General features: G+C 41.0%; 3 protein-coding genes across 4 annotated transcripts in view; 2 read left to right on the top strand and 1 right to left on the bottom strand.

Moving 5' to 3' along the window:
- The first annotated feature begins 1,661 nt into the window (after positions 1–1,661).
- On the top strand, positions 1,662–8,173 carry LOC121191163 (rhamnose-binding lectin-like). Its single transcript, XM_041052274.1, has 17 exons — positions 1,662–1,750; positions 1,996–2,028; positions 2,122–2,181; positions 2,629–2,764; positions 2,855–2,961; positions 3,069–3,113; positions 3,249–3,381; positions 3,575–3,678; positions 4,608–4,658; positions 5,573–5,605; positions 5,733–5,792; positions 6,278–6,413; positions 6,815–6,924; positions 7,022–7,066; positions 7,220–7,352; positions 7,819–7,922; positions 8,071–8,173. Exons 1-17 carry the CDS (start codon positions 1,726–1,728, stop codon positions 8,100–8,102), a joined length of 1,347 nt encoding a protein of 448 aa, XP_040908208.1. The 5' UTR covers positions 1,662–1,725; the 3' UTR covers positions 8,103–8,173.
- Positions 8,174–8,555: 382 nt separating this feature from the next.
- On the bottom strand, positions 8,556–12,524 carry lrrc47 (leucine rich repeat containing 47). The gene is made up of 7 exons (XM_041066193.1): positions 11,933–12,524; positions 11,115–11,573; positions 10,899–11,015; positions 10,673–10,788; positions 10,318–10,420; positions 10,141–10,230; positions 8,556–9,275 (listed from the first exon to the last, which is right to left on the bottom strand). Exons 1-7 carry the CDS (start codon positions 12,500–12,502, stop codon positions 9,054–9,056), a joined length of 1,677 nt encoding a protein of 558 aa, XP_040922127.1. The 5' UTR covers positions 12,503–12,524; the 3' UTR covers positions 8,556–9,053.
- Positions 12,525–13,207: 683 nt separating this feature from the next.
- The window catches only part of cep104 (centrosomal protein 104), a 29,882-nt gene continuing 18,003 nt past the window's right edge, over positions 13,208–25,086 (top strand). The window contains exons 1-12 of one of the 2 annotated variants that reach the window (XM_041066172.1): positions 13,208–13,265; positions 13,813–13,938; positions 14,126–14,299; positions 14,561–14,699; positions 15,938–16,000; positions 18,416–18,492; positions 18,977–19,142; positions 21,457–21,612; positions 21,728–21,955; positions 22,574–22,789; positions 23,468–23,635; positions 24,526–24,699. In XM_041066172.1, the coding sequence (XP_040922106.1) occupies positions 13,826–13,938; positions 14,126–14,299; positions 14,561–14,699; positions 15,938–16,000; positions 18,416–18,492; positions 18,977–19,142; positions 21,457–21,612; positions 21,728–21,955; positions 22,574–22,789; positions 23,468–23,635; positions 24,526–24,699 (1,674 nt within the window). In that variant the 5' untranslated portion in view covers positions 13,208–13,265; positions 13,813–13,825. Of the gene's footprint in view, positions 13,266–13,812; positions 13,939–14,125; positions 14,300–14,560; positions 14,700–15,937; positions 16,001–18,415; positions 18,493–18,973; positions 19,143–21,456; positions 21,613–21,727; positions 21,956–22,573; positions 22,790–23,467; positions 23,636–24,525; positions 24,700–25,086 lie in introns of both variants that reach the window. The other variant, XM_041066165.1, reaches the window with a different exon arrangement.

Below are 25,086 nucleotides of genomic sequence, written 5' to 3'. Positions count from 1 at the left end.
CAGAATTTCTATTTTTGCCACTATCCTCAAGCCATTATGACAAACCATTGTGTCCTCTGTCCTCTGGAAGTTGTTTTTCCTACACCCACATAGCATCACGTTTTCCAAAACAAGTATTGCACATGACGCTTTCCCGGCACTGGCACCCTTTTTATGTAATCACCAGTTAGTTGTACTCACTGCAGGCAACGCATCTGCTTTAGCTGTTGCTGCCATCTTGGCTTTGCTTCCTCTTTTAACCTTTTCACAAAGCCCAAATCGTTCCTCGCCATATTCCTAAGTTTAATCTCTCATCTTTTTTAACTACTTCTTCAGTGTCCCTTTCAGTCCTTCCAGTGCACCTGAGATGTGAACTAACAGTTGCCCATATGCCCTTCTCATTATGGGACAGTTCTCTTTGGGTCTCTGCCCATCACTCTTCACTCTCCTTGGCCACCAATTTAAAACATAAGGTCCTGTGAATGAGTGAGCTCACCAGACCTCTATAGCCTGCTCTTCTTTTGAGGCTAGCAACTTGGGGCCACAACTAGCATAACATACCCAAATCTCTGACTGACCTATTGGTGATCGAGTTGCATTGTGGATAAAATAGGCAATATGATTTGTGTTTGATTGATAGGGTTATCTATCCAGCTCTGTTGCATCAATTTTACTAGTTTTTCTTTAACACTGTCCATTGTGAGTTTGACAGTTGTATGGGAGTGTAATGCTTACATGCCAATACCTGGTAAATGAGATGGCTTTACACAGACATATCCACAGAAAAAGTTATTTGCCACTAATTTGCAACAGCTAATATGTAAACGAAATATAATTCTGCCCTGATTATATTTTATCAACACAATAAGAACATGTTTTAAACTGACATATCAATGAAGCTGCAAAATGTTCACAATCTGAAAAACACTGGGACTGGGAACATATTTCAATTGTTGTCAGGATCTACATGTGGCAACTAAAACCACAAGCAGGCAAATTTTCTCCTGGTTGTTTCGGGAACTCAAGGCTAAAGCACTCGGTTGAGGTTAGAGAGAGCTCGTGTGTGCTTCAAAATGGGGAAAAAACATGGCGCGTTTACTGTTTCTATATTTAATCAAAGCCACAGTCTTTCCCTAATGTTGAGTTTGTGTAGCCTGAATCTAACCACATGCTGGAAGCGGGACGTGAACCTCATTCTCCTGGAAGACTGGATAAAATGTTGCATGTGATCATTATCCATTAGATTTCCTCCAAAGCACAGTAGACAAAACCATTTAGTTTGAAATAAACATAATCAGTCAGTTCCATGTAACACATACACAGGTATAACCAGAGTATGACAATTGTTAAAGTACAGCACACAATATGTTTCAAGGCATTATTGTCATTACAAATGTGTTTAGCCAATTTATTATCAGACTGCCGCTCCTCTCAGCTCCCAGTCTTCCTCAGTTTCCCTGTTTTTGTGTGACAATGTGCTTTGTCTGGTTCACAAAAGTCTTCAAGCTGCTCCGGCCTCTTCCGTGTCTGTGTCTCTGAGACCGGGCGTTCTCTGTCCCTCATGGGATTTTGATGTTGGTCTCATTTTGGAAACTGTAGCCAGCTGAACAGGAGCCACTGGAGTGAGGTTTGGGTTTGTTTTGCACAATAGACGCAGATTGCCCTAGATCCAAATGAATAAATACCGAGTGGGTCTGTTCTCACCATCAGTCTCACTGGTCACCTACCACTGGGTCCTGTAGCACCATGCTCTGCTTCACCACCATAGTCTGTGAGTAATACTGATGATAATATACATATAGCTTTATATAAATATGTGAAACTTTAGTTTGGGATTTTGTGAAATTTCAGTTTTCTTGCCACAGAAACCAAAGCGTTCCTTTAAGTCTTTGTGGTTTTTGGGTGTAGATTTCCTCATTGAGATAGCATCAAATATATGTTCCATTTAAAATGTGTTAAACCTTTGTCCTGTTTCTTTGTTTTGATAACAATCTAACAGTGCTATTTGTTTGGCAGTGCTGGCAGCGACCTGCCTTCTTGTAAATGCAGGTAAATATAGATGGAATGAGGATGTTTGAATACATTTTACACAGTATGTAGCTCTGTGTTAAAATCATACTTCCTGGTTTTTTTTTTTCTCAGGTGAAGCCACAGAGACAGTTACCACCTGTGAGGGCAACAACATCCATCGCCTGAGCTGTGGTACAACTCTACATGTATTTTCCAAAACTTTCTGTCCACAACTTTGCTTACATTTATTTTGGCAGGACTGAAGAGTTGGTTTGGTTTGTTGTCAAGGTCGCTTAAAGGGGCAACAGTTTTTTTTGTTAGTTTTACTTTTATCATCTCACTCAACCAATATTAAGACATGAAAAACATTAAGGCGTTGAATGTTACCAGGATTATGAAATAAATATTTGATGTGTATGTCAGGTGACCAGAATTAGTTTCCAAAACAAATTATTTTTAGTATGATTCAAGATTAAGCCATCACTTGAAGTAGAAGGAAACAGTAGTACTGAATTTTGATGCAACCCATCAGCATTGTGTCTGTCTGTTTAAAACAAATAATCATGATAAATAAATATTTTTCACTCATAGTAATTGATTTATTTTTCTCTAATTTTTCCACTCTTTGCTTTGTAACAGACATTGGAGTGATCAGCGTTCAGACAGCATCGTACGGACGTACAGACAGTGTGACCTGCAGTGAGGGAAAACCTCCAAGTCAGATTTCAAATACAGAGTGCTCTCTGGCAGGTGTTGTGGATATCCTCAAGAAAAGGTACATATTTTAAAAAACAGGGCTTTCTCCCTTATCGTCTGCGTGAACTCATATGTTGAACCAACTGTGATTTTTACATCCTCCCTGCAGGTGTAATGGAAAAAAGCTGTGTGAACTGAGCGCAAATATCTTCACAACTGATCCCTGCAGTGGCACCTTTAAGTATCTGGAGACCAAGTACACCTGCCACCCATCAAGTCAGTCACATGTCTGTGTGGAACTTAAGCAAACCTGCAAAGTCTTAGACTGATTTTTTTTTTTTTTGATACATGTATGTTTAATGTGATTCATGTTATTTTGACAGTTCACCATGTGACATGTGAGCGCTCTCTGGCACATCTGCATTGTGGTAAGATCACATTTTACTCTTCTTGAGGGCTATATTTGGCACTTTAGCCCTCATCTTAATATCTCACTTGGTCTTTTGGTCTCACAGCTACAGGTTTCCCTCTTTAATTCAAACTCTTCCTCCTCTTTCTCCCAGCTGAAGGGCAGGTTATGTCTATCTTCAGTGCTCATTACGGGCGCCATGACCGGATCACATGCTCCTACAGACGGCCCACCACTCAGATCGAAGATGCTGACTGCTCAAACCCCACCAGCAAAGTTGCTGAGAGGTACTGTTGCATAACTTTTTGTCTGCTTGTACCGCAGGTTGAAGGCTGTGGAAATCAAAATCATGGCGTATTTAATGGCAGTACAGTGATAAATGCAAGTTTGTGATGCCATCCACTTTCACCTGGACACCAAAGATTATGCACCAGAGCTCTTTCTAAGCCTGTACTCATTCATGTCCCTCTGCCACCACAGCTGCAATGGGAAAAACAGCTGTACTATCACAGCAAGCAACTCAGTGTTTGGAGACCCCTGTGTCGGCACTTATAAGTACCTGGAGGTGGCCTACGATTGTGAATGTAAGTAGCTTAAATGTTGTTCTTGATTTCAAATTTTTTTTTTTTTTTTTTTTGCTGCTGTTCTGACGAAGTATAAAAATGCAGTTCTTTTTTAAACCACCCTGCAGTGACACAACATTAAATTGTCTATCACCTGTCTTATTACAGATCCTGTAGATTCTCCACAGGAGTCTGTGTGAACCAACTGAAATCACAATGAGATCACTATCTACTTGCATTAAATAAAATAGATTAAATCAGCAACATGTGTCTTGTCATTAGTTTTTGTCATTTTGCCACTATGCTAACAATTAATTAATAAAAATCTAGATAAACATGCACAAGAGGAGCTTCACAAATCTTATCAGATCAGGGAAGTCAGACTCTGGTTAAACTCCCTGCACTGACCGTCATCCTCTGGTATTTATGCATCTTCCAGGAAGTCCAAACACAAAAAAAAGAAACAACAGTTGTGGTTTAGTGTATTCCAGGAACAACAACTTGTATGTACTGTATATACATGGGCATGTTATATGGGAGTAACAGGAGCACCTGTTCAGTCTTAAAGAAATGCAGTGCTGATTATTTCCATGAACTATATTTTAATTGGCAAACTGGAAGACTAAATCCTTGCACAAGCACATGGAGTAAAGACAATGGGGCTAACTCCTCAGGACAAGACTACATACACCTCAAAGGGGAATTCCCTCAAGGAAGAAAATGTAAATGAAGCAAGAAAGAGGTCTTAGTGATTTGAATGAGGAACTGAATGAGTGTATTTGTTGTCTAGCTGGAAAAACCATCTCTGAACAATTAGATCTCAAAACAATGAGCCAGTTGCATAAGTTCCAGATACTATTTTGCAAACAAGGAAAAGACAATTCTTCACCAAGCAGAATAAATACAGGTGTGTCGGTCCCATCCATCATCAGTTCCACTGTTTACCTAAGACCGGGGATCTTCTAAAACCATGCTCTGCTTCAGACTCAGCACCGTGCTGCGTAAGTACTACAACTGACTGACAATTAAAACAGTGATTATATGGGTTTGACTTCTGCTGCCTTGCTTCAGAGGCTGAGAGCTTTATTATGTCTGACTGGAGTTGGGACTATCTATCTATTTATTTATTTATTTATGTATTATTGTTAATTTTATTTATATTTTTTTAAACAAATATCTCCTTTTCATTTTGACACATTACTTCTCCAACACACTTTCCATTGCTGCCTCTTTTGATTCCCTACCCCTAAACATCAATTATCATAGTTTGTGGATCTTTTTACACAGTCCACTCATTTTTTTTTCCCCCCCAAAAAACTGCCCTGAGACCCAGCATGCTTCACTGTTTTATTCTTGTTTTAAGAAGTGGCTCACTGACACAGTTTTCTGTCTCTGTTTGGAGTGGAGGTCCATTACTCCTTGTCTGACTCATTGTAAAGTTGTTGTGATTTGGGATCCCAGCAAATGGACTTTGTGACAACATCACAGTGCATGCTGATTAATGTGAAATTCATGTGTACAATCAAGCAATGATTATCTGAGTAACAGGAAACAGAAACTACAGAAATAGATTAGACTTATAGACACTCATTCGCCAGACATTTTGGCACATCATAGCAGGAAAACGACAGTTGTAATTAGTAACAAATTATGGCTGCATTCCATTAATATAAGCAAGACCCTGCGGCGATGCATGTTGACTAACAGTTACACTGGAATGGGACACTTGAGTATGACAGTCATTGTTAATGTTGTCAATACAATCTGTGCTGTACAAGTCAAAAAAAAAAAGTCTGCTATGAAAAAACAAGTCCTTTCTACTTTGACAGAGCAGAATACAAAAAAGAATTTGAAAGAACGACAAGATTTTCTAACTTTTGACTGACACACTTTGATGATGATGTTTCTTTTGCAGTGCTGGCAACAACATGTTTGCTCATGACAGCAGGTAAATATACAGTGGGAATGTGATATGAGAATGCTTGTATTTATTATACTATATATATATATTATATATATAAAAATGTGTCTTGGACACACTTCAATTTGTGCTTTCATATCTATTATTTTTGTAGTTTCCACAGAGAGGGTTATCACCTGTGACAACGGCCACAATGTCCAACGCCTGAGCTGCGGTACGACTGAACTTTCTAAATCTCTGTGTCCACAATGAATTTCAACATTTGTGCTTAAAGGCCTAAATGAACTGGCTGAACTAGTGTCGAGGCATTAAATCATTGTGGATGGTACACAATAACAGCTTTGTCTGGACTTTTACAGATAACCATCTGTTGCAAAATTAGATGGTGTCCCATGGCCAATGACAATTACTGTTTGTTTACAATAATCTCAAATATGAGCTGGTAAAATTATAGATATATAAAGTTGGGTGTTTTGAATGTTTTGACAAATGTGTGAGAAAACATTTTGATGTTTATGGTAGAGATGAGAAGGGTTACAGAAAATCTTTCATGCCAATGAACATATAGCATATCAGCTGTAAACATTTCAGGTTGACTCAGCATCATAAAGATAAGCAGAATAAACACGAATTAATATCTTTAGAACCACACTTTCCCTCTGGTCTTGTTTCTTGATTTCTCCCCCTGGTGTGTAACAGACATCGGAGTGATCAGCGTGCAGGCAGCACTGTACGGACGTACAGACAGAGAGACCTGCAGTGAGGGCAGACCTCCTCAGCAGCTTGCCAATACAAGGTGCTCTCAAGAGGGCACAGTGGACGTCCTCAAGAACAGGTACACATTTTATTTACAAAATGAGAATTAAAATACAGTGTTTTTTCCACATGTATGCTAAATGTGGTTGCTGCTGGCAATGAATTTGTGATTCAGTGTCACTGAGCTTCGGAAGAGGCATTACCTCAAATGTAATACTTGCCATTCAGGAAAGCACATACCTTACCAACTGAAGCACAACAGATCTCATCAGATTATCTAGACATTAGGAAAATGAAATGCAGCTGATGAGATGGGAAGATGTCAGCCATCTATAGGTAGAAATAATGGCTATGTCTAAGTTTCTCAAACAGCTGAAAGAAGTAGATCTAATGTAGTTTCACACCTTATACGATCATTTCAGTTTTTCTGTGATTTTCCTGCTTTGTGCTAAAAACATGCTCCTGCTGTTATTCCTAAAGGTGTGACGGCAAGACAGTGTGTGAGGTAAACACCAATTTGGTCCGTACCTCTGATCCCTGCTTTGGCATCTACAAATATGTGGAGACCAACTACACCTGCTTGCCAGCAAGTCAGTCACACATCTGCATGAAGCATATAGTTCAAACTCTAAGCTGCTAATAAGTCTGATAGAGTGATGTCTAATGTGATTTGTGTTACTTTGACAGTTCAAGTCGTTGCATGTGAGGATTCCGTGGCACATTTGTTTTGCGGTAAGATTAAATATTTCTTTTTTTGCATTGGTAGTGGATTGATGTGATGAATAAAAGCATAATTACATTTTCAATACATCAGACCTCTATAAAAATGTATTACATTTCTTTCTTTTTTCTCTACTTTGCCGCCTTTCCTCCTCTTTTTGTCAGATTACGGGCAGGTTATAGTTGTCTATGGAGCTGACTACGGACGCCGTGACCAGACTACCTGCTCTTACAAACGGCCTAGCTCTCAGACTCAAAATGTCGACTGCTCAGCGCCCACTAGCAAAGTTGCTCAAAGGTACAGTTGCTAAATACAAAGAATAAAATTAAGATTTCAAGAGACTGTTTTACTTTTGGCAAGGGTATATGAGTGAATTGGTGTTCTTCAAAGCTTTCCTGAGTCAGTTAGAAAAAATTTTTGACAGATTTGACAGACAATTCCAAGCTACACCTTATGTGAAAAAAAAAAAAAACATTTGGTGAACGTCATTTCAAAGTACGTGGCATGAACACCACTGAAGAGTTGTAGAAGCTCATTTCATAGTGTGTATTGTATTGGACCTAGGAGCAACTGCAAGCTGCAAAAATGTCTCACACACAGGCTTTGTGAGTGTGAGCGTGTGTGTTTGCTGTGTGGATGGTGATTTCCCTTGGCAACCACGTAGCTGATGGAGAGCATTTTGTAACAGACATGAAAAATCCTCATCTCTATAACAGCCCGTTCTCTAAAGCATGTTTTCACTCATGTGCCTCTGCATCCACAGCTGCAACGGGAAAAACAGCTGTACCGTCGCAGCGCTCAACTCCGTGTTTGGGGACCCCTGTGGCGGCACTTACAAGTACCTGGAGGTGGCCTACGTGTGTCAGTGTAAGTAGCTTGAAGGCCTGTTTGGCTGAAGCTAATCTGTAATTCAACGGTGTAAAGAAAAAAAAACAGTGGTGTAAAAGAAAAAGAAAAAAATGTTAAATTGGCAAAATTATATGTCTGAATGAAATACCCATCTGTTCTTTTGCAGATCCTGGGGTCACTCCACAGCAATCTCTGTAAACACACCTGTCATATTACAATCTTATTACATACAGTCATATCACAATAAACATGCACTGAGTGACACTGAATAAGTGTGTAAATTTGTCCAATGGCTAGAGAAATGTGATGCCATGAACAACATCATAACTTCTTTAAATCTTCTTTTAAGTTGGAGGCAAATATATAATTAATATGAAATGTCAGTGTCATAACAGCTGTTCGGTCCAGACCTTCACAGTTAGACAGACATATGAGATGTCTTGACCTGATCAGGACTTGGGCAGGTAGGTGTGTCAGTCAGGACATTCACCTCCTCACGTTGGCTTATGTAAAGATTTTAACATGCTGAATATGCAGTAAAGGCTTGTATCAGCAGCTAAAATCCTCCGCTGCACAGGAAGTGATGTAGTTTGACGTGATGTTCCCAGATTGTTTGGCAAACCTGAAACGTGGGATGTGAAATATAATGAATGAAAACAGAAGTGAAGTTTATTAAGTCTTATCTTGACATTATTTGTTGTTGCATAAAGGCAAAATGCCAGTACTTTGAGTTGATAAATAGAAGTACAAATCTTCCAGTGATATACGTAAGTGACAGATACAAGTTAAAGTCAATGTCAGTTCGGCAAAATTCATTTCACCAACAAACAAATTGTCTTCAGTTTGTAACTAATACAAAAATTATGTGATTATGATTTCAGGAAGCTGCAAAATGACTTTTATTGTTACAAAAAAGCTGTAGATTAAATTAAATTCATCAAAAAGAAACATTTGCAGGATGTGGTTTTGATCATAAAATAAATGGCATAAGATCAGGTTTCCTGTGCCCCTGAAGTCAAAAGATGTACTTTTTTTTTTGCATGTTGTCAAAACTTTGCTGTAATGCCCCACAATGTTAATCTGCTAAATGACTTTGTGTAGCACATGAATGAGTGTAAAAAAAAAAATTGCAGGTTATCCACAGCACAACTACCAAATGACGGTCAAATTGCTGATATCTTTGGAGAGGTCGGTCTTCGACGGGTAGACGACCTTCAGGTTCCCGTCTTGGTCGACGGTTCTGACCTGCTGGACAATCAGTTCGCTGGACATCTCACTGCCGGTTGCCGGCTCCGGCGTACCGTCCCCTTCCCCGTCTGAGCCCGCCTCATCCTGATGCTCTGCCGTGAACTTGTTCAACTCTGCCATTTTCTGTGATGAAACGGAAACGGTGTTTAAATACCTGCGCGTCTATTTGTTTTAAACATTTCATTTCTTAGATTGTTTCTGTTTTCCTGCATGCATTTCATTCAGAAACTCCTAGGTGAAAACTCCCGAGGCTCCCTGAGATAGATAGGTAGGTAGATAGGTAGATAGATAGATAGATAGATAGATAGATAGATAGATAGATAGAGTCTGTTTGACTCCACATAGAGCCTTTTTCTTGAATATCTAATCGAAAAGAAATGTAACTGGAATAACATACTTAGTTTCTTTTTTTGTGCACCTTCATTGCCAACATAACAGTCTGGGACAAAAATATCTTGTAGAGTGAGCAGTGGAGCAATTCTGGGATTCTGAAAATCTCTACTAGGCTTGCCTGTCTACAAAGTTGCTTGCATGGTTGTATGTGGTGAGTTCACTTCTTCCTCACAGGTTTTCTTCATTTCCCCAAACCTCTCAGTTCAGCCTAAAAGTTTCCCTAATAGTTTTGTTCTTGTCAGCATTTAGAAGTCTTGAGATCAGTAGTGAAACTGCACATTCAAAGGTCTTTGATTCTGTCTTGATGTTTACTTCTTGCTCTGCCTGCAGCAGGTCATATCTGGTCAAAACCTTCATCCAAAGCAAATTAGTCCCCATGGACTGCCCACGAGTTTCCTCTAGCACCGCTCTCTGAACAAAATGTCAACTGTAGCCACAAAATATCTGATGAGCTGAGTTTCACTTCCACACTACCTACAGATTCTATCAAAGGTGTAACCTCCCTTGGTCCAAGTTGTAATAAATCAAAGTTATTGCTTCCTGACAGAGAAAAAGAGGAAAGGAAAGAGAGAGAGAGAGAAGACCAGAAACTTACTGCAATCAGAGCGTCCATAACGTCTTTACATGTCTGCAGGCTGGTTGCACTCGTCACCTCCAAGAACAACTCTTTGGTAGTCTTCTTTATCTGTAAAGCTGATTGTGTTATTATTTCTAACAAGGTGAGATTAAAAGGCACAATTATGATAACCAGGAGAAAAACAGACATACACACCTTGGTTTTCTCACTGTTGGTAATGGGTGGGAAGGAAATCACATGCCCCTCTGCGTCGACTAGGCAGGGATAGAGGGCTTTTCCTTGCAAAAGCTGCAGGTATCTGTAATAAAAAAAAAAAAACATAGCATTTTTCTGCATTTTCTTTTCATTATGCACTGACTACATCTACCTGCGGTCCAGCATACTGTAATACTGTACTTACACTGCCCTCATGTGTTCAAATGAACAAACATTAGGTAAGTTATAGAGATGTCCTACACATCGCTGTAAAGGGTTACTTGTGTTACTTTTTCTAGAAGTTGTCTAACTAACTAATGCTGTATGGAGGGGGCATACTGTGTGTTGCACTAACTTGTGGAGGCCGGTTACATTCTGCCTCTTCTTCTGCTTCCTCAGTTCTTCCGCCTCTAGGTGAAGGTGTCTTATCAGCTCGACTGCTGTCATCTCCTTCCGACCCAGTGGAACAATCTAACAGAATTGCAACGTACCACGCAGGAACAAAAACCGAAACAAACTGAGAAACCAGAAGACTTTTTGAATGCTGAAAATAATGTATCAATTATTCGGCATCAGCATACCTTCAGCTGGGTAGGTGGTCTGACATCATACGTCAGAGGACCTTTGAGAAGCTGCACATCATGAGTTGCAATGGTCGCCGTGGTTCTTTTGCCACACAAATCATCGTGAAGCTTTGTCTAGAAACACAAAAGTTTTTGGTGACCACGCTGCACACTTTGTCATGTTATTATTGACACAGTCCGATGAATGCCACCTTGTGAAGGTTTTGACTTTACCTGAGCCACGAGGAACCGTTTGAGAGAATTCCCAGGCTTTAGGTTCATGCCTCTGACCATGCAGCACACCAAGTACGGTCGAACGTCCTTAACCTCTGCAGTCACTTTGACGGTGAGTGCTGTGGGAGCGTCCGAGACGTGGAGAACCCTCACCACCATCTTGTTCAGTTCTTCCATCTCATCCTGCTCGTCTGCCGCCTTCTCCTTCTTCTTCCTCTGCTGCTTTTTTTTCTTGTCTGCTTTGCTTCCACCGTCCGCATCACCTCCATCCTCTCCGTGTCTTCCTTTTCCTTTCCCTCTAAGGTACTCGAGGATGGACTTGGTTTGGCAGCCGTTGACCATCTTCTCCAGACGCTTGTCGTTCAGCTTGTTGCCTTTGAAGTTGATCTCCTTTAGCTTGGGGCAGTCGCTCAGATCAGAGGGGATCTCACTCAGTTTGTTGTGAGACAGATCCAGTGCCTGGGAAGATAAGCACAAGGCGAATTGGCACTCAACAACAGACCAGACAAGACTGCATTTAAGCTAGCCTAGATATATTACTTGCCAGCCTCTCGTGTGTAAATGTGTAAATGTAAATCCTCATCAGCTACAATTAACTATACACCAAAACAAGTGACAGCTCCTCTTACATTCGGCATAACTTTGTTCCACCCAGGGGCGCTTTTCAAAAAGAAAATATCTATTTTATTCGTTAAAGTAGTCCCATTGTGGTGGACGAGGCCCGGATTAAAATGACTGTCGATTCAAACAACATGTATCTGGTTTATAGCAGGTTTGGCAATGATAAACAGCAGGTCTGGGAATGAAGCTCGACCCACCTTCAGAGCAGCTAGCTTGTGTATATCTCCACTCAGCTCTTCGATGGAGTTGTCAGAGGCCACCAGGGTGCTGAGGAGATCCAGCCGCTCGGAGAAGAAGTCTGCGGGGAAACTGGTGATGTGATTCTTGGAGATGTTGATGTTGCAGAGCTTGGTGCACTGGCTCAGCCCCTCAGGCAGGACCTCCAGGCTGTTACAGCTCACGTTAAGAGTGTTTAGCTCTCTTAACTGGATGATGCCCTCTGGTAAAACCCTGAGGTTGTTGACTGAAAGGTCCAGGACCCTCAGGGACTTGAGGCTGCCGATGACATTCGGGATGGAAGCGAGTTTGTTCCTGCACAGGATCAGGCTCTGGAGGGTGGTCAGATGCTGGATGTCCTCGTGGATCTCTGTCAAACTCGGGCACTGGCTAACTTCCAGATAATTGAGCAGTGTGAGGGAATAGATGGACGCGGCGAGTCCCCCGTGAGAGGAAATCCTCTTATCGACCCCAGGACCCTGCAAAACCAGCTCACGCCTCTTCTCGGTAGCGGCTTTCTCTATTTCTGGCCATTTCTCCATGTCACCCATGCTGCCTGACACCAGTCGCCGTGAAGTTAGTAAAGGCAGTGAAATATATGACTTCCGTTTTCCGTTTTCAAAATAAATTATTAATCCTTTGTCCATATGAGTTTGTGGAAGATAGTGGAGCACGTCTACCTCAATACACCGTACAATTATAGTCAAAACGTGACTTCAAAGACTTAGAAAGACACAACTACAACAACAACAACAAAAAACTTCACAGCATTGTGGGCTCTTATTTTAATGCCCAGTGTAACTACGCTTTAATCCTGTTATCGATGTATTATTCTATATTTTTGTGTTTAAAATAATGGCATCACTACTGGAATATAAATCTGTAAACTGAAATGAATATGAAACAGATTTTCGAAGTACAGCTCCAAGTTGTGACTTTATTTTGGCGATCTCTTTTCTTTCTTCCTTCCTGATTATTGCTTGACTCGTGGGCCGTTTGCTCCAAACCACAGACCAACGTGGACCAGGAAGAAGTTGTGAAAACATATTAATAAATGTAGTTTGAAGGTTTATCAATATTGCCACCGTCAAACGGTGTACGTACATACATATGTAACCAGACGTGTGGCGGTCATTGTCTCGGCGCAATGGGGCTTTAAAAAAAAAAGCTGCTGATGTTAAAAACTACATCGACCACAATCCATTGCGACTGACGACGATCCTACCATTGCGCATGACCGCGGTGGTTGTTGTCAGCGGTGGTTATGGAGATGAAATGGGACTGCGAGTTGTCAAGACCACGGTGATGTTCGAGGTAAGATATCTTTGAAATACACGCAAGAAAACGTATTTTTACTGTAAGCTGTATGCCAATAAAAGGTAGGACATAACGTGTGACAGTTGTCAGGACATTTAATGGATTGTAGCCGGTAAAAATACCTTTAGAATACAGCTACTGTAAGACTTGCTATGTTTACTGTTTGAGTAGTTAACAGTTAGCTAATACCCTCCGCCCAGCATGGTCAAGTCAGCAAGAAGGACGTCTCTGTTCTGTTCAAGGGGGGTGTACGCCATATCCAGACTTACGGACCAGACTTCATGCAGTCAACTGACCGGTTAAGACTTTCTGTTTTATGGACTAGTGATGACACAGTGCCTGTGTTTTAGTCACTGAAACTTAAACTATGCCCCCCCCCGCATGTTGCGCATGTTCATGAAAAAAAAACAACAAAAAAACGGACTGTCTCGGCACCATAAAAATACATATTATTGCACCGCAACATCATCTCTGCTTTAAGCACTTTCATTTAGTAAATATCAGATATTTAAAAAAATAAAATTTCTTGTTTGTGTTCTGTCAGTGTCCATAAAGGGATGCCCAGGAAGATAGGATTCATTGTGGTCAACTCTTCGAGTCATGAGGATAACTTCTCTGCCAAGGAGCTCATGGTCCATGCACCCACAGTCAATGGCTGGAGATCCAGCAGGTACATAAACACAATGCTTTACTTTCAAAGGCATGTTGCATTAATTGATGGAAACTTTGTGTCTTCCTTAGCTGCAAAAGCAATATAATTGAATGAATAGCACCTTTCTTAGATTACTTTAAAATAATAAAAAAGTGTCCTTTCCTCTTCAAGAAATTCATCATTATTTGAATCAAATATTCTTCAGGTCGTGCGCTTACCCTCAACACATCACCCTCCAGCTGGTGGAGAGAAGTAGGGTGAGGAAGCTGCAGCTGCTGGCCCACCAATACCTGATCCCAGCTAAGGTTGAGTTCCACATTGGAGACACCCTCCCTGAAACCAGCCCTCCAGGGTTCCCAGGGCAGCTTCGCAGACTCGGGTGGGACTGCAGACTGGGCCAGACTCAGTTTTGACTTAGTTTTGACATATTTTAACTAGAAGTGTTAGGTTAACATTAGATGGTTTAGGAGCTTGGGGTGCTGTAGCATACACAAACATAAACAAAGGTCATGGTTTCAGTGATCAAATGACCAGTGTCGTCTGCTGTCTTTTTCTATTTAGGACTTAAATTGTATAGAAATAAAGCAGTGCATTTTAGTCTTGAGTTGAACTGAAATGCAACACTGTACTCCCACTGCAGGTATGTGTCTTTGTCAGACAATGAGAAGACAGGCTTCAAAGCTCGGGAGCTGAAGTCGGTCCATGTCGACGCCGTTGGAACATACCTGAGAATAACCTTTCATAGGAACCACGTCAACAGTTACAATCACTACAATCAGGTACTCTGTTAAATGGTAGTAGTGCACCTACAACACTATTTTACTGCCTGTAACAGAAGACTGATCAGCTTGGATTATATGTGGTTCTGTTCTGATCATGGGTTGTAAAAAAATATTTGGCTTGTTTTGGTGTTGCCTTTCAGAACATATAAATAAATAATAAAACCTTGCTTAAAAGGCAAGAGCAGCTATAGATACACCTTATTCTGTAAAACGTGTCTTAAAAAAAATGGTACTTTAGATCAATAAAAGTCATTGGCTGGTTTTCAAAAACCTCCTCCAGTATTCAAAACACATTATGTAGTAGTAGCTATTTTGTCTTGATTTCTGTTGCATGAGGCTCTCAGTGGAAGCACTCAGATTGCCATCAGCCTGGTATCCAATAGCAACAGTGGTCAGAGCCCCCTCTTGGAGAGCCTCATTATTGTGATGTGTTGTGGTGATATGAGACTGTTTTAAAGACTGCTGTGAATGTGGCTGACATTATAGGGTAATTTGACAAGGATAACACCGTGTTCTGTTGGTAGTTTAAGATGTCTTCAAATCTCAAATTGTGTGGCTGTCTTTGAAGTGTTGTGTATTTAATGTCTGCTTTATTAGATGCTCTGGAGAATTGATTTCCTGATATCATCTTGCCAATCATACCTTTAATTTGCATTTTCATGTGTTTTATCAAGTAAAATTGTTAGATGTTTGCGGGCGACAAATCCCATGAAAAAAATAAAACCTAGCAATTCATTAGTCCTTCTCTCAGCACTTCCCCAGTTTGTCTCTTTCTCAAGGCCCATTTGTTCATGCTAAAGATTTAAATGTGTAAAAACAGATCATAAATAAATAGATTAATTTTTAAATCAGACCAAATAATTTCCTGAGTTATGCACTGTTGACTTGTTTTAAAAGTATATAGTGCCTTTGTTAGGGACTATTTTCATCAGCAGTTTAATTCACATTTGGTGCATTAGTATTTACAGCAACAGGACAGTTTATGTTGCTTTTACTCAAATTAAAATTGAGTGCTCCGGTTCGTGGTAATGAAGGAAGATTGCAGTTCACTGTTGGTTTTGATCCTTTCATGGGATTTGAAAAATATCACCCTTCTTATCCTTCAAACTGCAGTGAAATTGTTTGACTATGAACCTCCCAGTACTCACCCGTTTATCACATGCTTTGACTTTTGGTTTTCTCTCGCAGTTCTGTTTCGTTCAAACCACCTCACCAACATCTGTTTATGATTTCAGGTTGCTTTGGTTGCCATTAATGTTCTGGGAGATTCTTTGGATGGCAATGCTTTTAACACAATTGTAAGTGAGCACTCTCTTCACCCGTCACCCATCAGTGAACGTACATGTACACAGCAGTAGGTGGTGCTGTTGTATTGTCATTTTGTGAAACATTGCCCTCTCATCAGTGACTCAGAGTGGGGTCGATGTTTGTCATCCTTTCACTGACACTGGTTTGAACCTTTGGCATGTTAGAATGAAAAGCAGGTAAACAAAACAGGTCAAATAAACATTCATCACACACATTATAAATTAATTTATTCTCCATAAAATCTCATAAAATGTAAACTGGGTTCAAAGCATCTCTCTTTTTTTTATGCTATTTATGCTATTTATGATTTCTTTTTTTTACTGCTGGGGATGGGCAAAATAATATGAATACCTACAGACGATAATGCTCTGAATAATGTGAAATATAAGATTTGTTGAGACTATGTCAGAGAGTTGTTGAGTCAAATAATTATGTAGAGAGGATGCATTTGGATAATGCTATATTGTATAGGTCTTTTATGTAGTGTTCATTCATATTCACTGCTCCAAAGATGCAGTATATGCACACATGTTTACCTGAATGGTGTGTGTGTGAGTAGGTGTGTGTATATGTGTCAGGAATGTAGTAATGAGACACAAAGGGAGGGCAGTATGTAATCACACAGGAGGCCTTTAGTTAGCCAGTGTAATCAGATAGTCCTGCAGACGGACAGCTCCTGGAGGAGAGAGAGCACCTTAAAACACACACAGAAACAGAGACATGGAAAGACAGGGACACACACTCGCACAGATTCCAGTGAACAGGCTGTGCATTGTTGCTCCACTAATCCGACTCTGAGCACCTCCACCGCAGCGGTGATCTTGCCTGGAGGGTTGGCTAGATCTTGTTCTCTTATATCTGCTTTATGGGTGGAAGTTGTGTTTGTCCTGTGCAGGGACACTGTAGCGTGGATACAGTGAAAAAGCATAATTATATCCATATCCATATTCACTTTCCTCCAGGTGGTATCTGGCCATAAAGATACTTTTGGCTTTATTTGTCCAGGTTTTGATATCCGTCTCTGCTCCAGTGCCATGGAGATGAATGGAATTTTGAAGTTACTTTTAAATTTTGAGCTTACGTCATAGTAATATAAAGCGTTAATGTGTAACATAAACAATGGCTTAGTTCCGTTTAAGTGTGTTGTAATTTGTGACGGTAAATCAGCATCCATAATACCATAACCCCGAGGTAGATAAATGGAATTCAGCTATCACTAATTTTATTATTTACACCAGTGCTTTTCCTAATAAGACATATCAAAACCTATTCTGGGGAAAAGGCTCATACCTGACTATCACAATGGTGTAAACCAGTAAAGCCTCTCTTTCTCTCTCCTTCTCTTTATTCAACAAGCGATTGAGTATTTAAATGATAGGATAATCTTGAAATGTGTTTACGTGCATTATTAATATTATTTACAGTTTTCTTCTTTTTATCTTCAGTCTATGTTTGAAGATATTGCTCACAGATTCAGCTTTAGTCATGTATTATAGAGGTTTATAGTGTTTTGCAGTGAACTTTGAAATACCTCTGTTGAAATATTCTCAGAATACACTGTCACCAGTTTTCATAAGGGCTATTTCTTCAGTTCACTGCAAGTTCTGTGGATTTGTGCATAGCAACAAGGAGGTACATTGTTATTGGAAAAGCATGTTGATGAATATTTTGTGTATCATTTTTAAATACTGTGCACACCTCAGACTAAATTCCACTCACCTCTGTTATGTGTTGGGGCAGTGGCAGAAATCATGATTAGTGTATTTGGCTTTTAATTGTCTTGTAATTTGGGTGAACTGACCCTTTAAGAAGTGGTTTAAGAAATTTAGTTCATTCGCATGTCATGCACATGTGCCAATAGCCAAAGCAAAAAAAAACATATCTAAGCTGTGTCACTGACTAATGCAGATGTGACAACAGCACTTTCTTACAAATTTCTTAGTAACATATTAATCCACCAGTTAACCAGTAAAGCTTTTTTATTTCATCTTTGAAATGTTCCAGTGTCTGAACTAGTGATGTAACACATCTTTGGCTCCTTCTTATCCTACTGGAATATGTGAATGATGTCACGAGTAGATACTGTTTCCCAATTGACCACTTAACATTTCAGGTGATAGTGGTCCATTGTAAATCTCTGTCTGTGGTCAGAGCCTGAAGTTGCTGATTGATGATAAGGTTTGTGTGTGTGTGTGTGTGTAATTGTCTTACTGCCATTATAAGGTCCAAGAAGTCATTCTACCTGATTCGTAGTTAATTTTAGATTAAAACAAAGGTGAAGTTTGGGGTCATCTCAAAGTTAATGGGATTAGACAAAAATTGTCAGGTCCTCTTGAGCACAGTAATACAAGAGCATATATGCACGTGTGTCTGTGTGTGTAATTTGTCCATCTGTTTACCCCCAGCCAAGCAGAGAGCAGCTGATCGAACACTACCTCAACAGTACTCAGCTGGAAGCCGCCTTGGACACGACCTTCATGGGGTGAGACTAGGCCATTGAACCCTGGTTTCTTTGTCTTGTGACAATAACATTGTTCAACAAATACATTTCGTCTGGAAGCCAACCAAGGCATTCAAGGTCGCTCACATTTGAAGACGAGGCAGGTGGCGGCCCGCACAAAGAGGAAAACACATTTCGAAATAAATTTTTTTCTTTAATATATCAACCCCCAAGGGACTGGTCACCTCGGGGTCTGCCTCACTGAGGGGGGTCAGTCAGTGTTTTCCCCTTTGATCAGGAATTGCACAATACAAGCCCATTTAACTGATGATGACACATTTGTTCGACACTGGCATTAACTCACATGAATTCAGACACTAAGTCAGCTGCTCTGTTTCCTATATCCAACATGTTGTTGTAGCAAACTCAGACCTGACAGAACGTATGTAGAAAAATATTTTAATGTTTCACTTTATTTAATTTTTCAAACGTTTGTTGTCTTTGTGTACTGCCTTGCGCCCAGCAAATGTGAGTCCTTCTCCCCCTTGGACGACCTGGCCTTTGACATGTACCAGGACCCCGAAGTTGCTCACATCATCCGTCTCCTGGACCAAAAGAAGCAGGACACGGTCCGGCAGGAGAAATATGAGCAGGCCAAGAATCTGAAGCAGGCCATCGCTGACCTGCAAAAGGTACTGTAGCTGCTTGGAGGCTGACCAGGTGACACTGACACCAGATATTTGCTGGTCGCACAAAGTGACCCACAAATACTGTGAGATATTCATGGTCTGAGAACGTTTTCAGATAGTCTTAATAATCCATCGTTAAGGCTTTCAACAGATAAAAAGGACTTTAAATTACATTGCCTCGTGAACTGTCTGCATAGTTGTTTTTTTTTACAGGTATAGAATATTTCCCCACAGAGCTGGAGTGTAATCTGCTCTTTTATCATAAAAGTGAAAGGGAAGAGTTGATCAAGTTATGTTACAACAACAGCATCTAACAGTTGGCCGTGAATATTCACATATGGCAGTTGCATTGTAGCGTTAATGGGGTTTAGAGAATGTGTCTTTGTTTTAGTGCAAACAAGTCGTATGTGAACATGCAAGCGCGCAAACACACACACACACACACACACACACACACACACACACACACACACACACACACACACACACACACACACACACACACACACACACACAGGATAATACTGTAATCTCTATTCCTGATAGTCAGCCTCACTCCATGATTTAGCAACTTAAAATACGTAATGTTCTTAAACTTGCAGCCCATGTACAGTAAACTGTGGCCATAAAAGCTGTGACAAATATTTTATTATGCTCAGGAAATCATTCAGGTCCAGATAACATCATCCACCTGCTGCCACTGCTGCTGGTAATAATTTGTCACTTTGTCAGAGTTGTGTTCTTTTTTCTTTTTCCAGTGTAATTTCACTGTTTGTAACAGTGGGTCTTAAACATTGTTCAGATTCCTGTAACTGACCTTCTTTGTATGCAGCGTTACCATGCTGACCATGAAATCTTAATGCACTCGACAGCTGATGGTCTTGGGGTAGCGTCTCTCAACCACCCAGCCACGGGCCTTTCTGTAACCAGATAACACACACGCTAGCACCTTGTTAGCATGACATATTAGTATCGTGAACAAAGCAGTTGCCAAGGTAGTCATGCTGAAAATCCCTTGTCATCGCACCCGCAGGATGTCAGAGAATGGTTTATGGTGTCACATGATATCTATAAAAACATGACAGAGAGAGAACATGGCAGAAGGCTGAGTATCGGTTGCTGTATGTCTTCCACTTTACACAGTCCATTTTCTCCTAGCACAGGATCTATTCCAGTAGGGATTCAGAAATCAGAAAGAACCAGTACAAATGGGAACACAAGGCTTTTCAATTGAGACTGCATCGCCTGGCACCTGGTTAACAACCTAATTCAGTCTAATGGAATTTCCTCACAAAGAAATTACATGTCCTACTTACTGGAAGTTGTTGTCAAATTTCCACTCTGTAAATCTCAATGATTCACCATGTGGCACACTCACTTTTATTTTACTCCAGGGACGTATTACTTTATGGGGCAAAAATGCCCCTGTCAAGTGCAACTCAGTTCTACCAAAGAAGTTTAATCCGGTTTATTTGAACTGTGGCCTCATTTTTGTTGTTTTTGCCATTATTCTATCAATAAATAGAGGATTGTACTCATCAAAGGAACCGCTGAGGTTGGGAAACACGGTCACATCATCAAAGACAAAGGTGGCAAAACCTGAGTATTCACACGATCAGATAGGTTGGAAATAAGATGAGAGTTTAGCCAGATTATCTAATTAATTTAATCTGTGCACAATCACAGCAAATGTGGTAAATCAAATTTGGATCACGCCTTCCTGTGATGAAAGTTTACAACTCACACTGTTGGTAATGCTTTTATTGTTTACTTCTGCTGTCTCTTCCAAATAAGTTTGACTAGCCTGAGGGTTTATTCACAACCTGTCTGATTGTTTGACTGCTCATGTCTTTTGAACCATCGTACCTTGTTAGCGATACGTCCACATCAACCTTGAGAGTACAGTAATCATTAACTGAAATAATCTTTTAACAAAACACCACACCAAGGCCAAGACCAGAGCCGATAAAGCTGTGTTTAAGACCAGGACCAAACAGGCTCATGAACAGTGAACATTTTTTTTTTTTTTCAGACATGCAAACAATGATTTATGCTCATGAGTGCAGTATATCTATCAGCAGGGGCTGTACTCTCACCTCCAAGATAATTACAGACAGTGAAAAATGAGCTTTCAGCAGAGCTAGGTAAAAACAGTAAATGTCCAATAGAGTTCTAGTCAGTATAGGCCCAAACCGACATATATCCAAGACATCATGAAACCATGAGCTCACTCAGACTCTAGAAAAGTGTCTTGCTTATCTGTCTTAACCATGTAGTGTAGGCTGCCTTTTCCTTTACTTGTCCTGGGCTCTTCCAGGTGGGGGAGCGCTTGGCTCGATATGATGTGGAAAAGCGATGTGCCATAGAAAAGGAGGACTATGACCTGGCCAAGAAGAAGAAGGATCTGATGGAGGAGTACAGGAGGAGCGTCTACAAGCAGCTGGAGGTCCACAACCTGTTGGACATGACAATGGTGAGTCAGCAGCCTCTGATGGTAACATTTCACCGGTTTGTGTGATGGAACAGATCTAATAATGACATTTTCTGCCTGAATTGGCTTCTTTTCTGTCTTTCCATTATGTCACCAGATCACGAGGGCGACAGATCCATCCCCACTCCAGGATCCTCCCTCCTTTCTGCCTTCTCCAGGTCATCGTTCAGTCCCTGCCAAGCCCCTTGTGTCCACAGACACATTCAGAAAGGGGAAGAAAACCAACACGCCTCATAATCAACAGGCAGCCACAGAAACTGTTGTGCCCAAGCTAAGCACCCAACCTGAAACCCCCTGCACCCCTGCTGCAGTACCCAAGATAGATGTAAGTGCAACTTCCAGTGTGCTGACAATGCAACACATCACCATCTTCTCTACGCAGAACGTAGGCGGGAACACACCTCCTGCCAAAAGCCTCTGTATTGTTGGAACATGGCGCACACAGGGAGATTGTGACGAGCGGGGGCTTTTATGCTTTACTCACCACCTACTGAGACTGGCCCTACCACAGGTTTAGGTTTCACTATTTAATTAAAAGCGTGCAACAGTTGGCTGACTTCAGTGGCTGCCAACCTGGCTTCAAGGTAGGGCTTTGAGCCTTGTACGAGGCAACGGGGTGCCAGTTGGCCCGGGGGCACAGGAGACAGTGCTGACTGGATGGAGCTTGGGTTTGTATGGAGCGGGGTTCAACATTCATTGTCAACATGATGTTGCATGATCGGCCTATTCAGTGCTGACATGCTAGTGAGAGTTAGTGAAAAGAACAGGGATAGAGGTGATGCATTTTTCAAGAGGATGGATGTCCTTTGAAAGTGTAGACCCATTTTCTCTGAGCCCTTGAATGGGGGGATTTCTAGAAATTGAAAGTTTATAATGTATTATAATGTACATAAATATTAAATCTCAAGCTTTAAGTAACAGTGGCATTGACTTGTTATGACAGGTTACCAGTGTGCCTTATGATGAGAGGCCGCTGCCAGCCCTTCAGAGGAAAGACCGCCCAGTGGAGCCCATCCAGAGCCCTGCAGAGCAGCACTCCCCTCAACCTGATGCCCACAGGAGTCCAACCAACCCTGAGATGAGCGGAGAGCCAGAGCCCCTGACTGAGAAAACCCAGAGAGAGGCTGGCCTTCCAATAGAGGTTTATGGAGAAAGCCTGGTAAGACAAAGAAAGGGGGGAAAACATGGCTAGCTAAGCTAACTAAGGTTTCTGGTATTCCTTCAAGATATTCAGTAGTATGCACTACATTTGCTTACTCACCTAATAAGCTCTCTCTCTTTCTCTCTCTCCATCTCTTGATTTTTCTCTGTCTCTTTAAAAAAAAGTAATTTGTTGTTAACTTAAATGTTGCTTCATGCACCTGCAACCCTGTGGCACTTGTGGTAGGTGCAACAACATGGAGCTGTGTGTCGAGGCACTCGACACACAGTGTTGCTTACAGTTGGTTATTAGAGGTTTTTTGCTGTAAACAGTTTCCTGCCGCTGCTGGAAACTCGGTTGGTGAAAGTGGAATCTGTGGGCTGCAAAACCCAAGTAATCAAATAAAAAAAGGATAAAACGTCCTGTAGAACTGAATGAAACTACAAAGTTGAATTATAATTCTCTGTGCATGAGCAACATTTTTCTACACTACACATAGTCATTTGATTTATTGATAATATAGGAATAATATTAGTGCAGCTTTAAGGGATCCTTATCAAAATGTTCTGCTATATAATATGCATATACAAATCTCTACTCATGTGAACAGAGGTTATGTGAATAGTGGGGTGGGAAAGATGTCACATATATCTTTCCCACCCCTTGGCTACTCTTTTACCCTCTATTTTGTTCCAGGTGGCCGGGGCGTATTCCAAAACCTGGTCCTACAGAGAGGATGCTCTGCTGGCTGTGTACAAGAGGCTTTTGGAGGTATCACCCGCCACCCCCAAGGAGGAGCTGAGAAACATGATAAGAGCTGCAGTCTTCCTGGTTAAGAAGGCCCTCCTGGATAAAGTATCATCAGTGAGTCATTTTCTCAAAAGAAAATTGTCTTGAGGTGAATGCTGTGAATGTTCGAGTTAACTGAACAGAAATACTGGAAATGTTAGCTTGTTATACTGTCAAAGTCTTCAATAAATCACATTCTCTGGATTTCTGTTACAAACAGAACTAACGTTCATGTTGTTAAAACATAAGCACACAATCACACATGCAAGCACTTAACAATGTTCCCCCTGTACCACGTCCAACCCCGGTTCCCTCTCCCAGAGCTGGCTTCCTTAAACAAACAGTTTTGACAAGGATGGCGTTGTAACCTCTCTAAAAGTCGTCCACAGCTTGTATGAAACGGCTAGCGCCGCAATAATTCTAGTGATTTATTTTCCCAGCCACACTGATACACAGAATGCTCCATTAAGATGTTAACTGGTTAATTTGCTGCTCCACACAAGTGCTTCAGTTTAGTTGATTTTAAACGCAGTCTTCTCTGGCAACTCAGTGGTCTAAGCTGCATGTCATGTAGTTACACCCTGGGTCTTAAAGTAGGCCAGGGTGTTTGTTATGTCTTTCCTGTCTAAATTTACCTAGTAAACACAGAATTCTGCAAAATACACTGATATTGTACTGGTAATTGAATGTATCTGTAATAAACAAGTGAGTCTACATCTTTTCCACTGTCTGGTTTATATGTCTGGTTAGCGAGTTCGACAAAGGGTTTTTGTCGAACTCGCTTCAACAAGCTTCATTCTCGACTCCTGATTGCTGTTCTCCATCTACATACTCTAACCAGCTCCTAAATCTAAACATTGCCTAGTCTTACCCCTCTGCTAATTGACATCACCCTGGTGCTAGCTTTTTTTTTAGAAAGCCTTTGAAAGTTTTGAGTTAAATGTCCATTGTCTCTCTCTCCTCAGGTTTTCCATGCCTCCTTGAAGCTGCTGCGGCTAATACTAAGCCAGCTGATCCCAGGTTCGGGCTTGGGCCGGACCGAGCTGACCCACTGCTTGGAGCAGACCTGGCCTAACCTGCTGGCCAGGACTGGAGACTCAGTCAGTCGCCTCCGGGCCACGGTCACTGCCTTCATACGGGTATTGTAACTGTTTGACATACCAGTTGAATCCTTGTCAGCCCTGCCTTTTAGCAGTTTTGCTCTGACTAAAGGGAAAGCAAAACTGACGATTGAAGATGACTTTGCAATAATTTTTTCCATCTGGGCTTACTTCCTGCACCACCTCTTGAAAGCATTTCTTTTTGACGCCATAAAAAAGTATCACATTGTGCTGCAAAGCAGGCCAACAGATTTCTCATCCAAAACAGCAACGTGTAAAATAAAATATTCTGAAGAGATCGCTGATGTCCTCGGTCACAGTCTCATTTGTTAATGGTTATTTTATCTCAAATTTGAAGTGTTGGTGAATTTGTGGTATTTAATTTCCTCACATACTAAGGTGGGACTCCTATCATCTTGTAACAAA

This window comes from Toxotes jaculatrix, chromosome 2 (assembly GCF_017976425.1).
Source record: "Toxotes jaculatrix isolate fToxJac2 chromosome 2, fToxJac2.pri, whole genome shotgun sequence".
NCBI classification, from domain to species: Eukaryota; Metazoa; Chordata; class Actinopteri; family Toxotidae; genus Toxotes; species Toxotes jaculatrix.
The sequence above is the reverse complement of the archived record's forward strand: the minus strand, read 5'-3'. Positions and strand labels throughout refer to the sequence as shown.

Coding starts and splice junctions, on each gene's coding strand:
- LOC121191163 (XM_041052274.1), top strand. CDS start 1,726: ATGCTCTGCTTCACCACCATAGTCT. Junction 3,679..4,607: donor GGTGGCCTACGATTGTGAAT/GTAAGTAGCTTA, acceptor TGTTTACCTAAG/ACCGGGGATCTTCTAAAACC. Junction 6,925..7,021: donor CTACACCTGCTTGCCAGCAA/GTCAGTCACACA, acceptor TTACTTTGACAG/TTCAAGTCGTTGCATGTGAG.
- lrrc47 (XM_041066193.1), bottom strand. CDS start 12,502: ATGGGTGACATGGAGAAATGGCCAGAAATAGAGAAAGCCGCTACCGAG. Junction 11,574..11,932: donor ACAAGCTAGCTGCTCTGAAG/GTGGGTCGAGCT, acceptor TTATCTTCCCAG/GCACTGGATCTGTCTCACAA. Junction 10,789..10,898: donor GACCACCTACCCAGCTGAAG/GTATGCTGATGC, acceptor CAATTCTGTTAG/ATTGTTCCACTGGGTCGGAA.